The sequence below is a fragment of the Globicephala melas genome, chromosome 4, assembly GCF_963455315.2.
Source record: "Globicephala melas chromosome 4, mGloMel1.2, whole genome shotgun sequence".
NCBI lineage: Eukaryota > Metazoa > Chordata > Mammalia > Artiodactyla > Delphinidae > Globicephala > Globicephala melas.
The window spans coordinates 10270499-10284098 of record NC_083317.1 but is presented as its reverse complement, the minus strand read 5'-3'; the positions used below and the strand labels follow the sequence as shown (position 1 = coordinate 10284098).

Genomic DNA, 13600 nt, shown 5'->3' with positions numbered 1-13600 from the left:
TCTGCAAGCACCAAGGTACCTGTGTGGTGTGTCTGTTATGTTTAATGCAGGGTCACTAGGAGTCTTCAATTTGCCATTCCTACTTTGGAAACCTCCCAAGTTGGGTTTGGTTGGAACTGTGTGTTTCTGAGCCTGTGGTTTGCTTTTCACACAGAAATTGGAATCAGGGGATGCTACCAAGTCCCAGAGTTTCCTGAGCCCGGATATGGCCAGAACATCTCCAGGCGCTTAAAGAGAAAAATCTGCCAGGGGGAAATGAGGTCAGAAATAACGCGAGTCACGGAGCAGGCAAATGGCACGAAGGAGATGGTGAACGGACACCATGTCCTGGGGGGCAGGGGGGTGTCCCTGGTGGATGTGGTGGTTCTCTGCTGGGTTCTGCCCACTCTGGGGTATGGGGAAGGTTGAGGCAGCACCCAGGATGTTTCTAGCGGGTGATCAAGATGCCATGAGACTGTGGCCAGGACTGTAGGAAAGACTGCCATGAGCTGCGGTGCTCACAGGATGACCTGCAGAGAGCCACGCCCCAGGGGCGACCTTAGAGCCCCCAGAGGCACCAGGCAGGTCCTCTGGAGGAATGGTCCTGGGGTAGGGGGTGCAGAGCAGCAGCCAGAGATGCAGGCAGGGAGGCTCTGTTGGCATTTCCTGAGTTCATTCTCTGTGCCGGGCATATACAGCATTGTCTCATTCAGGCTGATAGAGAAGCTCCCATTATTATCCCCATTTTACAGATGAGGAAACTGAGGTTCAGAGAGGCTCCGTAACTTCCTGAAGGCTTAAGAGCCTCAACCGGAACTCCACTTGTTTGCCCCAGAACCCAAATTCTTAACCACTTCATTTTACGACCTGTCATCCCTGTATCTCAACTTGCTGGCATGGTAGGAAGCCCTGTTTCTGACACCCTCAACCCCACCCTTTATAAAAATTAATAGAGAATATTAATTTTCCACCGGGGGCATGACATGGTTAGGAGGCATGCAGATGCTGGGCGGGGGCTCCAGTCAGCTCCACAGATCTGGAACTGGAACCCAGCCTCCATCCCAGGGAAGGGTGTGGTTCTGGAAAAGTGTTACTGTGTGTTTACTCAAAGATAGTCATTAAGTCACCGTGAAGACATTTTTCTGCAGACTAAACAACCCCACTCCTTTTATAAAAAAGCTTTCCTCACAGGAACTATTTTTTTTGTACCCTCTTTCTATATTTACTGGTTTTCTCTCAGGCACTCTTCTCCCCTCCCATTCTCTATTTTAAACAATCCTGTAATAAGATTTTGATCTGTGGCACAGAAAGGAAAGGGTCATTTTCATAGATTTCATCTCCAGCCTCCAAGTGAATAAAAGGCCAGCATGGATGGTGATCAGCCCCTTGTGGTCCACTCTGACCCTCTGGCCTCTTTTGACCACCTCTGCCCCTGGCCAATCTTCCTTGAACTTTACCGCGTATTCGGTCCTTAGGCCCATGCAGTCCTGAAATGATTCTGACATGCACTTGAGTCAGCCTGATTTCCTTTTGCCCTCCAAGAAGATGCTTCAAAACAAGAGCCCAGCGCTCAGAGACAACTTTGAGGAGCGAGAGTGTCAAAAGGAAAATTCTCCCTCCCTGCAGGGCTCTGACATTTCCCTGTGGCAGAAGTTTTAGCCACATCTGAGTGATGCTGATGGAACACAAGGGTTCTGGTGCCTGAGCGTACCAGCTGGGAGGGAAGGTGCCAGCCCCGGGGGGCGGCCCACTTACTTCGAGGTTCTCGGGGTCCGTCCACTGTGATTTTGATGGCTCTGTGGTAGGTGGCGACTTGTGGTGGGTTTGTGAAGACGGTGATGGTCAGAGTGAAGCTCTTTCCTGTTGGAACACAAAAGGGAGCAACGAAGAATGAGGCAATGGCCTGAATATATCTGCTGGGTAATTCAAAATTAATTTATGATTTCCAGCCCTCACGCTGGAAAGGTGGCAGGACTTCAGCACGCATTACTGGTTTTTCCAATACTCCTTTGAGTTTGGCTTTGCTTAAATTTTGGAAGGTACATCTACGTTGTCTAGATGTGACACTTCCCTTGGTCACGTGGCTTTTGTTTAGTCATGAATAACACAGGATCAAGAGAGATTCAGATGTGCTTTCTTTCATGTCGGGACCCCAGGGACATAGGAGCAGATTGGCAGCCGTCCACTCCTTGCCCCCAGGTCCTCCCTTTTAATAAGCTCAGAGCAAAAGAAACCATTTCTGTCTTTGCCCTCTAAACTTGTTTGTACCTCCAAGGATTAGGAAAGAGAATTCCTAAGTTTGAGGCTAGGCTAAATTGGAATGATTCTCTCTGTGTTAAAAATACTATTTGCTGGTTGATTCTAAATATTGTTTTGAAAGGCCAGATGTTATTATAGGCACTCATGGGGTTGGCCAGACAAAATTTATATTCAATAAATGGATTTAAGGACATGTAGCTGACAGATTGAGATTCAATGACAACTGTTAGCATAAATACGCAGATGGATTTCCATCTAAGCATTTTATACATGCTTAAGAAATGCAAGCATGTCTTCATTGCATAGGTCGAATGCAATGCTTTTAATAATTTTTAAAAATTGTTTTGAAATATATAATTTATAATAAAAGTATTAATATATAAATACGTTAGTTACTTAAAAGCATTTCTTCTTTGCTAAGCAGTTCAGAGAATGCCCTCTGGTTTTGAATTCTGGCTAGCTGACCTTTGACAAGTCACTAGCCCTCCCTGTGCCTCAGTGTACTTACATGGAAGATGGGTACATATAACTTCTCCTACCTTATCGAATTTGGGGAGAGGTTAAATGAATTAATATGAGTAAAATCATTAAAATAGCATCTGGCACATGGTATTCAAAGGTGTGTGTGTGTGTATGTGTGTGTGTGTGTGTGTGTGTATGGGGGAGGAGAGAGAGAGAGAGAGAGAGAGAGAGAGGCACAGCTCTTCCTGCAAAAGAGTTAGAAGATTTAGGTTCCTGTACCAATATTTGACCTCTCCAGATCTCAGCTTCCTGGTTTGCAAAATGAAGGCGTTCCTGGGATACATACAATGTCACCTTTAACTCTGATTTTATCTTCTTTTTTCTTTTTAAGATTTTTTTTTTTTGACGTGGACCATTTTTAAAGTCTTTACTGAATTTGTTACAATAGTGCTTCTGTTTTATGTTTTGGTTTTTTGGCCCCAAGGCATGTGGGATCTTAGCTCCCTGACCAGGGATGGAACCTGCACCCCCTGCATTGGAAGGCGAAGTCTTAACCACGGGACCGCCAGGGAAGTCCCTGGTTTTATCTTCTAGATGAAATCCCAGTGCCCATCTCCGTGTGTAGGCGTGTGCCCGTGCCAGGGGTGTTTCCCCGGCTGCCTGCAACTTCAGCATTTCAGAGATTCCATGAAAACACTATATTTCCGTCCTAGCGCTGCTGTAACAAATTACCACAAACTGGGTGGCTGAAAACAACTGAAATTTACTGTCTCCTAGTTCCGGTGTCCAGCGCTAGGAGACCATAAGCTGAGGTGTTGACGCAATTGCGGCGTCGACAGGGCCGTACTCCCTCTGGGGAAGAATCCATCCCGGCCTTGTCTGGCTTCTGGCGGTTCCCAGCAATCCCTGGCATTCTTTGGCTTGTGGCAGCATCACTTCACTCTCAGCCTCCTTCCTCATGTGGCCTCCCTCCCTCTCTGTCCTCTGTCTCCAAATCTCCCTCTCCTTACAGGGACACCAGTCACTGGATTTAGGGCTTACCCTACTCTAGTATGACTTTATCTTAACTTGATTACATCTGCAAAGCCCCTATTTCTAAATAAGGTCACATTCTGAGGTCACCCACGGACATGACTTTTTAGGGAATGCTATTCAACTCAGTCCAGACACCAAATGTCATAGAGTTCCAGTCTTGGCACTACAAGTGACAACTACTCTCTCTGTACCTGTGGGTTTTACCCCCAAAACAGTCCCACTCCTGTGGCGGCCCTCCTACAACCATCCTATTCTTGTTTTCTTAATTTTTAAAAACTTTTTATTAGAGTATAGTTGATTTACAATGTTGTGTTAGTTTCAGGTGTACAGAAAAGTGATCAGTTACATATATATATATACTTTTTCATATATATTCTTTTTCAGTTCTTATCCATGATAGGTTATTACAGGATATTGAATATAGTTCCCTGTGCTATACAGTAGGTCCTTGTTGTTTATCTATTTTATATATAGTAGTATGTATCTGTGAATCCCAAACTCTTAATTTGTCCCTCCCTGTCCCTTTCCCCTTTGGTAACCATAAGTTTACAACCAACCTACTCTTGATTTCCTAAATGGCAACAGAGAATCACTGTCTTCCTAATGTTGGCCTTTTCAGGTCTGTGTAAAACTTACAAGTTTTCAAGCACTTTCCCATATACTATTTTATTTGGTTCTCACAACACGCTCATGAAATAAACAAGAAAGATTTTATTGTCCTTGGTTAACAGGTAGCAAAGCTAAGGCTCAGAAAGGGTGAGTGGTTTGTCCAAAGTCACACAGCTTGGATACATGGAAAACCCAGATTTCCAGCTTTGTGCTTCACATTATTGTCATGAGGTCCTAAATCTCTACCTTCAAACTCAGTGGTACCAGCACCAGTAATCCAGACTCGTGGTACCTTTTCCATGCTCTTCCCCTTGCCCCCAAAAGCGAAAACAGTCCTGGTGACACTAATGTACCCAAACTGTACTCAACAGCTAATTGAAAGCCTGGGTTATAGTTCAAAAGCAGTTTCTAACTGAGCTGAATTTGGGCTCCTGGCGCTTACCCTGGTTAACCACAGACTGGCCTACTGAATCGGGAAGGAAATTCAACCAAAGTGAATATTTGTGAAATCGTTGCTTGTAATTATAATTCTACTATTTTATGCCCATCATTTTACGTGCAGTCAAGAAGTGTCTGTCCAGTAAAAGCTACTAGGTGGGGCATTTGGGCCACAGTAACTGTGGCTCACGAAGGTGGGGTATTCCGGTTCGCGTCCTGCACAACGGACTATTGTTTACAGCCTTGAGCACCAGGACATCTGCTTATGACCTCATAGACAGAGGCAATAAGAGATGTCATTTTGCTCATAGGTGTGTGTGACATTTTTCCGCTTCAGGAGAACTCTGTCATCTGCTTCCTTGTATTCTTCCGAGCAGACCTGGCACCAGACTTGACACCTGGGGACAGCCACCCAGTGGGCACACTGAACCCTCGGAACTATGCCCTCTGTCCTCTTCTCTCCGCCCTGGCCACGCCCCACCATGCCCCGGCTTGCCCCTGCCGAGATGCAGCCCTTCTTAGCCAGCACCTGCAGCAGTGGTAGCTGCACTTAGAGCATGCGTGTTATTAACCAGATTCCGTCATCAAAATGACCTCTGGGCCTGGTATTTTAAGTGTGTGGGTGTGGAGAGCAAAAGCCTCTCAAGTGTTTTTCTCAGCAAGCTGTGGCCAGGCTAGTAAGAAGGTAGGGGAGAGCAAAGGAGGACGGATCGTCTAAATAACCAGCGAAATCGGCTTTTTGGGACTAACTCCAGGGTTGGGAGATGGGGCTGCCGTAGAGAGAGCTGATGTTCCCATTTGTAGCCTGAGCGGGTCCTTGCCTGGAGAGGCCGGAAGGCTCCTTGCCGCCCTGGATTTGGCCCATGGGGTGAGCAGAGGTGCCCCTGGCTGTGCTGCTGAAAGACTGCAGCCCTGGGCTCCCCAGGGGGCAAGCTGCAGGGTCACAGGTGCTCTGCGTGGGGATTCACAGCGGAGGGAGCTAAGGAAAGGGGGTCCCTGAGACCTTCCTTCTCCTGCTCACGGAAACCTCACCCAAACAGCACCATGAGTTCTGGCAGGTGGTGTGCAGGAGGAATGCTGTTTAGAAGCACAAACAGCAGGACTGAATAAGAAGGCGGGAAGAAACAGTGAAGGAGAGAAGGGCTGTCTTGACTTAAGCCTGGAAGCAGCAAAAGACAAGAACTTGATTATACAACCCTGTAGAGGTGCCAAGGCATGGGGTGCTAGTTAACAGTGAGGACCGCCTGGGCTCAAACCTCAGCTCTGCACCTTGCTAGCTGTGTGACCTTGGGCAAGTTACTTAACCTCTCTGGGGGCCTCATCATCTGTAAAATAGGGGTGATAACAGTCCTTCCATCTCATACTGCTGTTATGCAAATTAACTGAAATAATGCATCAGCAAATATCAGTTTAATTATCACTAAAGATGTGACAAACATGATTCCACAAAGACCAGAGCTGCGGGCAATCCTGTGAGGTGCAGCTGGTGGTGAATCGACGTTGAGGTCTGACGGTGGGAGGTGAGGTGAGCCTCAGCGTGCAGTAGGTGGAACCGATTGAGCCCCTCCAGGCCCATCCTCTCTTCTTTAGGAACTTCAGCAAACGCAGGCAGCAGAATGGGGCCTAAAGACCCATCGGGGAAAACTGCACGTTCCCCTGGAACTTCCACTTCAACGTCAGTCCTACTCCCACAAGCTGGCGACCTTTGTAAGGCACAATTGCAACTGGCTGGTCCACTTTACAAACAAGCCGGGTCAAACGCTCCCCTCAGAGCCTGTGTGGTCCCCCTCGATGCCAGTGTGTTCATCCAAATGCCAGTGCAAAATCCTGAGTGCTTTATTTAGTTGGGAGGAAGGTCACGGGGCGAGCCTTCCTGGGTATTTGCTGCCATAACAGACTCTCCAGGGTGAGGCAGTGACAGAGCCCCAGGTCTGTGCTTTCTTAGGTCCCACATTTACAGGCCCCAGGGCTGCTGGACTCTGGCAGCCGGCTGTGGTCTCATAAAGCCACGGCGGGATGCTGCAGTTCCGCAAGGGCCCAGGGCACCACGCCACTTCCTCACCACATCTGGGAAGTGGCGAAACCTCAGGATTGCTGCAAATGGGCACCTGTTCCCCAAGGGCGAGGGTGGGGAGAGGAGCAGAAGGTGAAAAGGCGATTCAAGATCATCTCACGCCCTTAGAAGCTCGTGCCCTGTCACGTCGCGGCCACGTCTTCCTATGGCGATGGGTGTCTCCCTCCGTCCTCTTGTGATCGCCCCTCCCTAAGTTTGGTTCACGGGTAGCCAAGCCACTTGCGGTGGCTCCTCAGCCATTGGGTTCTGGTTCAGTCACTCTCCTTGGTGAAGGTTTGGACCCATGAGTCATCTTCTCCTTTTTGGGCCAGTTTCGACGGGGTGTGAAACTTGCCCTTTTTCACGCAAGGGCAGGCTGTACACACGGAGGACCGTGTGCTGAGGGGGTCGCAGAGCTTAGGAAACGAAATCACGACAGTTTCCACTCATTTGTGCATCTCTGCGGGGAAACCGGTCATGCTCACACACTTTAAACACCCGAGAGAGGGAGAAAGGGAAAGTCAGAAAAAAAAAATAAAAATGCAGCTTTTGAAAACCAAGAAAGCCAGGGAAGGCTCAAGTTTTGCTCTTTGCAAATTCTGGAAATCCCAAAAGATTCTGCGATGTTGCAGGAAGATTTCTCCTCTTACCATGTAGTTTGTGCCAGGTCTAATTTTAATCACAGATAACTAAGTATTATAATGAACAAACCCTCAGATTCCAGGAGAAACCTGAATCAGGGGTATTTTTCACAAAGTACCTTTAATTTATGTTTCTCGCTTTTCCGCTGGAACAACCTAACGGCCAAAGTGCACGTTTTTCTGCTCATCCATTTCCTTACCCAAACACTTCCCACTATTTTTGACAGTGGGGCTGTATAATTATTTATTGGGGGATTTCTGAATAGAGGACAGATTCTTTAAGTTGTGCAGAATCTCCCGGTTTCTCTGCATTGAATTGAGGCGGCGATGTCGGTGGGTGTCCACTTGGGTGTAAAGCGCCGGTGTTTACGATGTCCTTACCGATGGCACCCGCAGCCACGCAGGCGAAATGTACGGGGGAGGCCCCAGCTATTGGTACAAGGATAACCCCGCGAAGTTGCCTGAGAGTCAGGGGCTGAAAATACAGAACTAAGCTTTCCGTAAAAAACAGCATGCGTTGAGTATGATGCAACACTTGAAACATAGCAGTTTTACTTAGAGAAAACCAAAAACATGCCAAGTGTTTTCTCTGGAGCTGGTCTACAAAAATGAGTTGTGCGAGGACAGCAATGGTGTTTGATTAATCTTTGCATTTTCTGTTCTGAGGCAGTAAGAAAAAAATGTGTGATAAATGGATCAATGGATTATTCTGTAAACTTCGTTTGACAGCTGGTTCTTTATGAGGTCTGACTTCACTTGGAAGGCTCAGTTCTCCCTTTTGGTGGCATGGGTGTGAGCCCAGCTTTACTAAAGGGTTGGATGGGCAAGGCTTTCTCTTCATGAGGCGCACTACCGAACCCCAAAGAAGCATGATGCTCTCACGCTATTTCTGCACTTCCTTTCCCCAGATGTCATGGCCCCTTTCCGATCTTCCTTTTTTCTTTCGGTGTCCCAGTGCCTGAGCGTCTCGGATGAGGAACCAAGTTTTAATCCTTTTAGCCCAAACACCTCCAAGACCCTGAATTCACAGCCTCTTTAGGTCAAGGCCACGCCTGCTGCCCTGTACTTCCATCCTGGAGAACCCTTTGGTTGGCACACCCCAATTCCACAGTTTCCACCCAACGGGCCAAATGCCACACAGGACAGGTGACCAAAGTGACCTCCTGGGGCTGGCCTCGTCCTAGCCCTGACCTGCTGGTGCCCATAGCCCAGTGCCTCAAACACACAGCCCAAGGCCACATGCCACCACGGCAGAGAGGCCCGGTGGGGGATGGGGGGGTAGGGGGGCATTTTGGAGGGAAGGTAGCGTCAGGGTCCTCAGTGCCTGCCTGCCAGGCTGTTCGCACCCATAGCTCTACTGCAGGAAGCTGGGAGGGCAGGTGGGGATGGAGGCCAAGTAGGAAGAAGAAGGAAGGTCTAGGCAAGGCTGCAGGGTGTGGTAGGCGGGGCCTGGAGGGAGCTGATTTCTAGACATGGTGACATTTAGAAATGGTGGGTTTGCAAACTGGATATACAGTGACCCCTCCGTGTCCACGGGTTTGGCATCCATGAATTCAACTAACCTTGGATCCCGTCTCTCAGGTCCCAAGCACCTCCAAAAAGCCCTGTCTGCTCTTCAGTCTGCAATCCCAGCATCTTCGTACCATTTGTATCTGGTGATGTCAATTCCCTGCTTAAAACCTGCTGGGGGGCCAGACCAAATTCCCAATGTGGATGTCAAGGCCCTTACCAGCTCTCTTGGCCAGCTCGGTGTTCCTCCCCAACCCTGTTTTCTGTGCTTGGACACTCGTCCTGATGCCTTCAGCTGGTAGCCCCCTCGTCACCCTGAAACATCTCCACTGAGATGACAAGCTGTCCAGAGAGACCCCTAAGCTTGCAGTGGGCTATGCACCCAGCTGTGCCTTTTGCTCCCGTCACTCCTTTCACTATGGTGCGGGCCCCTCACCGGCCCCGGCATGCTGTGGCTTCTCTTTAGCTGGCCTTTGTATCTCCAGTGCTAGCCCCGTGCCTTGCAAGCAGCAGGTACACAGTGCACAACTGATGAATGAAAGAAAGACCCCCAGGAAATGACCTCTGTGGGTGGGGGACAGTTCTGATAAAGTAGCCATGGGCACTATGCTTCCCTGATCGAACAGGGTCCAAAGCCTGTGAGCAACTCACTAATGAAAACGGAGAACACAAGGTCCATCACCAGGCTGCTGCCCGGCAAACGCCTGGGATGATTATATTATTATTATTCCTTCATTTATTTATGAATATTTATGAAATTCCTGCTGTGTCTCAGGCACTCTAATTTTACAAAGTTCCTCGGAGGATAAAGGAATATAAATTCCTTGCCAACAAGGAGTGGACAATGGAAATAGCATCGTTCCTGACTTTCTGACTCAGGGACACACGGGCTACCTCCTGCCCACTCTCTTCCCTCCTGCCTCAGTGACTCTCCCACAGAAGGAAGAACGATGCGGCGGTGAGTCATAGCTCTTTCTTCCTGTTTTGTTACACACACCTTCTCATTTTAATCACCCTAATAACCTTTTGAGGTACATATGAAGAGCACTGTCATACCTATCGTACAGATGCGGAGACTGAGGCCGGCACATCTAAGTGAGTCCGGCAAGCACACCACCTTCTCATACTTTGTCACACTACCTTCCAAAGACCCGCAGAATCGTCACAAATAGATGCGTGTGTTTCTATGTTGTTATCATGAATCAGAGGACTATTAAATGGGACACAATGGCCTTAGTGGACTCCATAGCCCATGGATTTGGGCAGAATGCAAGATACCTCTCCAAGCAACAGCCAGATGGATCGATTCTCTGTTGACATGTGGCCAGAAAAGAAAACCATGTGTGGATGTTGGCTTGCGGTTTCTGAAAATGCTGAGATACAACCTTCAAAGGCTTCCAGGTGAACAGCCAGGATGCCCTGAAGGGTGGTCCAAGGCGAGCTGCCGCGGCACCACTATAACACTCCCCTCAACCTGGGTGGAGTCAGCAACTATGGTGCAGGAAGAATGTGATGCTGCTGGGTGCCAGCCTGCGGAGCCCGGCAACAGGACAAAGGCATTATTCTGCTTCATTGTGAAAATGCCGTGTTTATTGTAAAAATACGATTGGGAATTAAAGGGGCATGTATGAATCATAAATATTTGCATGCTGTTAATGTTTGGGCAAAAAAGAGTTGGAAGGACTAAGTTGGGAGAGCTTCTTTTCCCATGAAAAACAGTGCCTCGGATTACAGTACATATTTAATTTCATATCTTCCATTGCTGATCTGAAATCGCAGTGCCCGCTGCGCATAAATAACCCTTCCGTGTCCTGAGAGCTGGCTCTATGGGGCCGAGGGATCAGGATAAGGGTTGATGTTCCCTCTCAGAAAAGTCATTCATTTAGACAAACAAAAAAGCAGGTCCCGGTTGTATTGTTTGTTAGGAGCTCACAGAGCTGCCGTCAGCTTCCCTGCAGAGTCAGTCACAGCAACTGATCTTACCACGAAAAGTAGTAACCCCTAAAGTCTGTGTTACTTCAGGTAATCCTCACTGTACCCCGCCCCCTTTGGACAAAGGCTGAATCGGGCTCAGACAGGTCAAGTGACTTGCCCACAGACACACAACTCTGAGCCAGTGTTCTCAATCAGTGTTTCTTCCCCCCACCTCTCCCCCAGGAAGCGACATTTGGCAAAGTCTGCAGACACTTCTTGTTGTCACCACCCATGAATGACATGGAAGGAATGCTCCTGGCTACTGGGTAGAGGCCAGGGATGCCACTAACCATCCCAAAATGCAGAGGATGGCTCCCACGACAAAGAATAAACAGCCCTAAACGTTGATGGTGCCCAGGGTGAGACACTGTCCTCCCAGGAAGAATTCAGTAATATCCATGTACTAACCACTACGCTCTACTGCCTAGAGTAAGGCAGAGTCCTGGGGTAGTCACTCATCTGGAGATATTTAATGAGTCCCCACTCTGTATCAGGCACTGGTCTAGTGACTGGTGATACCACACAGTGCTGTTCTAGTTAAAGGCGGGATCTCTTGTGTTTTGAAAATTCTTGGAAGGCCACCTCCTGGGGAGTCCCACGTCCATCTTCATCCTTTCCCTGGCACTGGGGTCCCAGCAACGCAGTGCACCAGTGCGCGCCTGCCTGCCACAGCTGTTCCCAAGCTCCTTCCCCAGTGACCTTCACTTCCCAGAACGTGGGCAGCGTGTGGGCTCCGTATAGCCCAGCTCAGACGCCGCCTGGGAATTCCCAGGAGGATAGCTAACTCTTACAGGTCTCAAATGATTTGACACACAATTGATCTCCACGCCGAACCTGGGAGCTGGTTGCTTTACTGAGGAAAACTTACAGGAAATAGAAGGGGCAGGAAAGTTCAGAGTAAGGGCCCCTGCAGAGTAAATGCAAACAAACAACTAGAGACCGCAGTCACAGCAAAATGTATTCAAGAAATTCCACCTGTAGCAGACACCACTGTGATTCAATGAGAACACCTAGAGGACTCTTTTTTGCAGACTTTTTTCAAGTCATCTTCCCCTGAGTCTTCTTGTATTATAGAAAATAGGTGATAGCAGAACCAACACGTAAGGGCAGGTGGGAGAAAGCTCCAGAAGAACCCAGCCCTCTGTCTGTCCGTGGTCCCTGCACACCTAACACGTGGGCAGCAAACCAGGGCTTCCTAGGGATGGACAGCAAATCAGCCTCTGTCCCGTCCCTACTCCTTCCATGCATTGCCCTTGGGTGTGCAAACTGACTCCTTTTCGGAGTCTGTAAGGTATTGGTCAGTGATGCATACCAGGACCTTGCTTTTAGCCCTTTTTAGTTCAAGGGGACACTGTCCACTCACATCAATTCATGTTCCTGGATTAGTGGATCTGTGGCCCCTGACTGAAGCCTGATGGGGAGGAGGATGGCAACGAGAAGCCAGCGTGCACTTTCACTGTTTCTGATGGTCCCTGTGGACCTGCACCTGTGTGGTATTCCTGAGGGAGCAGCTGTAAGTGGGGGGAGTCCTCGAGGGAGAGCTTTCCCTGCCGGGTGGCCCCCTCCACCTGCAGCCTCTACTTCTGGCTGCCACACATCCTCCAACCCAGGAGATGCCAAGATGGTGCGATCCTATGCACACAGAACTCTAGTATATTTTCATATTTAGAAAAAGACTAATGTGCAGTGATGCTCTCTCGTTTTTTTTTTTTTTTTTTATTCTGTGTGAACTGAAGTTTTTCATAAGTTTGGTAAAGAGGAAGAAAGCGTTAGGGAAGAGAGGAGACATTTTATGACTTCTCACGATCATTCGTGTGAGGCCAGCCCAGGGTTTCTCAGTCTCAGCGTGATTGACGCTTTGCAGGGGTAGGGCTGTCCTACGTGCTGCGGGAGTCACTCTACCCACTAGAGGCTAGGAGCACGCCTCACCCCAGGGGTGACAACCAAAACTGTCTTCAGATATTGCCAAATGTTGGGACCCGCCGAGGGAGACCAAATTGATAGGCAGATTGATAGATAAGATCTACCAACTATGACCTGCCCTGAGGTTTCAAGCAGGACGGGGAAGGCAGAACATCTGGACAGACCCAACTGCCATAGGTACTGGAAACACACCATGTAAAGAGGCCAAAGCTGTACTAGGATATGAGTTTAGACTGTTTCTCATTAATTACAGATAGATGGATAGATAGATAGATAGTGACTACTCCATACAATGGTTTCAAATAGAATGAAGGAAAAACATCTCTACAAACCCAAAACCAATGCCTAGAGCAAACTGGAGTGTCTCCACCTACAAACAGGCCCATCCCTCCTTGCCTTCTCTGCTGAGATCTGATAAGCACACAGTTCACCAACTGTGCTCAAATGCCTGTATTCCTGTGTATAGCCTTTGTTTGAGCCAAGGAGAGTTTCCTTTGTTTGCATAAGGTGACTCAGTTAAGGCCACACACCGCCTACGAGGGTGCTGGCCAGACCTCCCGTTCACCAGACCCAGAAGCATCCTTGGATCCGGAAGCTGCGGGGAGGGTGCAGCTCTGTAGACCGGGCTGCCCCTACCTCCTTAATGACGCTCTTAAATCCCAAGGTAAAAGCAGGGATTCATCTAAGTTGAGAAACAGACAGGAAATTTACTTACATC

General features: G+C 48.6%; 1 protein-coding gene across 1 annotated transcript in view; it reads right to left on the bottom strand.

The window, feature by feature from the left end:
* RUNX1 (RUNX family transcription factor 1) overlaps positions 1 to 13600 on the bottom strand; it is an 88499-nt gene that overhangs the window by 61653 nt on the left and 13246 nt on the right. The window contains exon 3 of the mRNA XM_030880839.3: positions 1735 to 1839. Within this exon, the coding sequence (XP_030736699.2) occupies positions 1735 to 1839 (105 nt within the window). The remainder of the gene's footprint in view (positions 1 to 1734; positions 1840 to 13600) is intronic.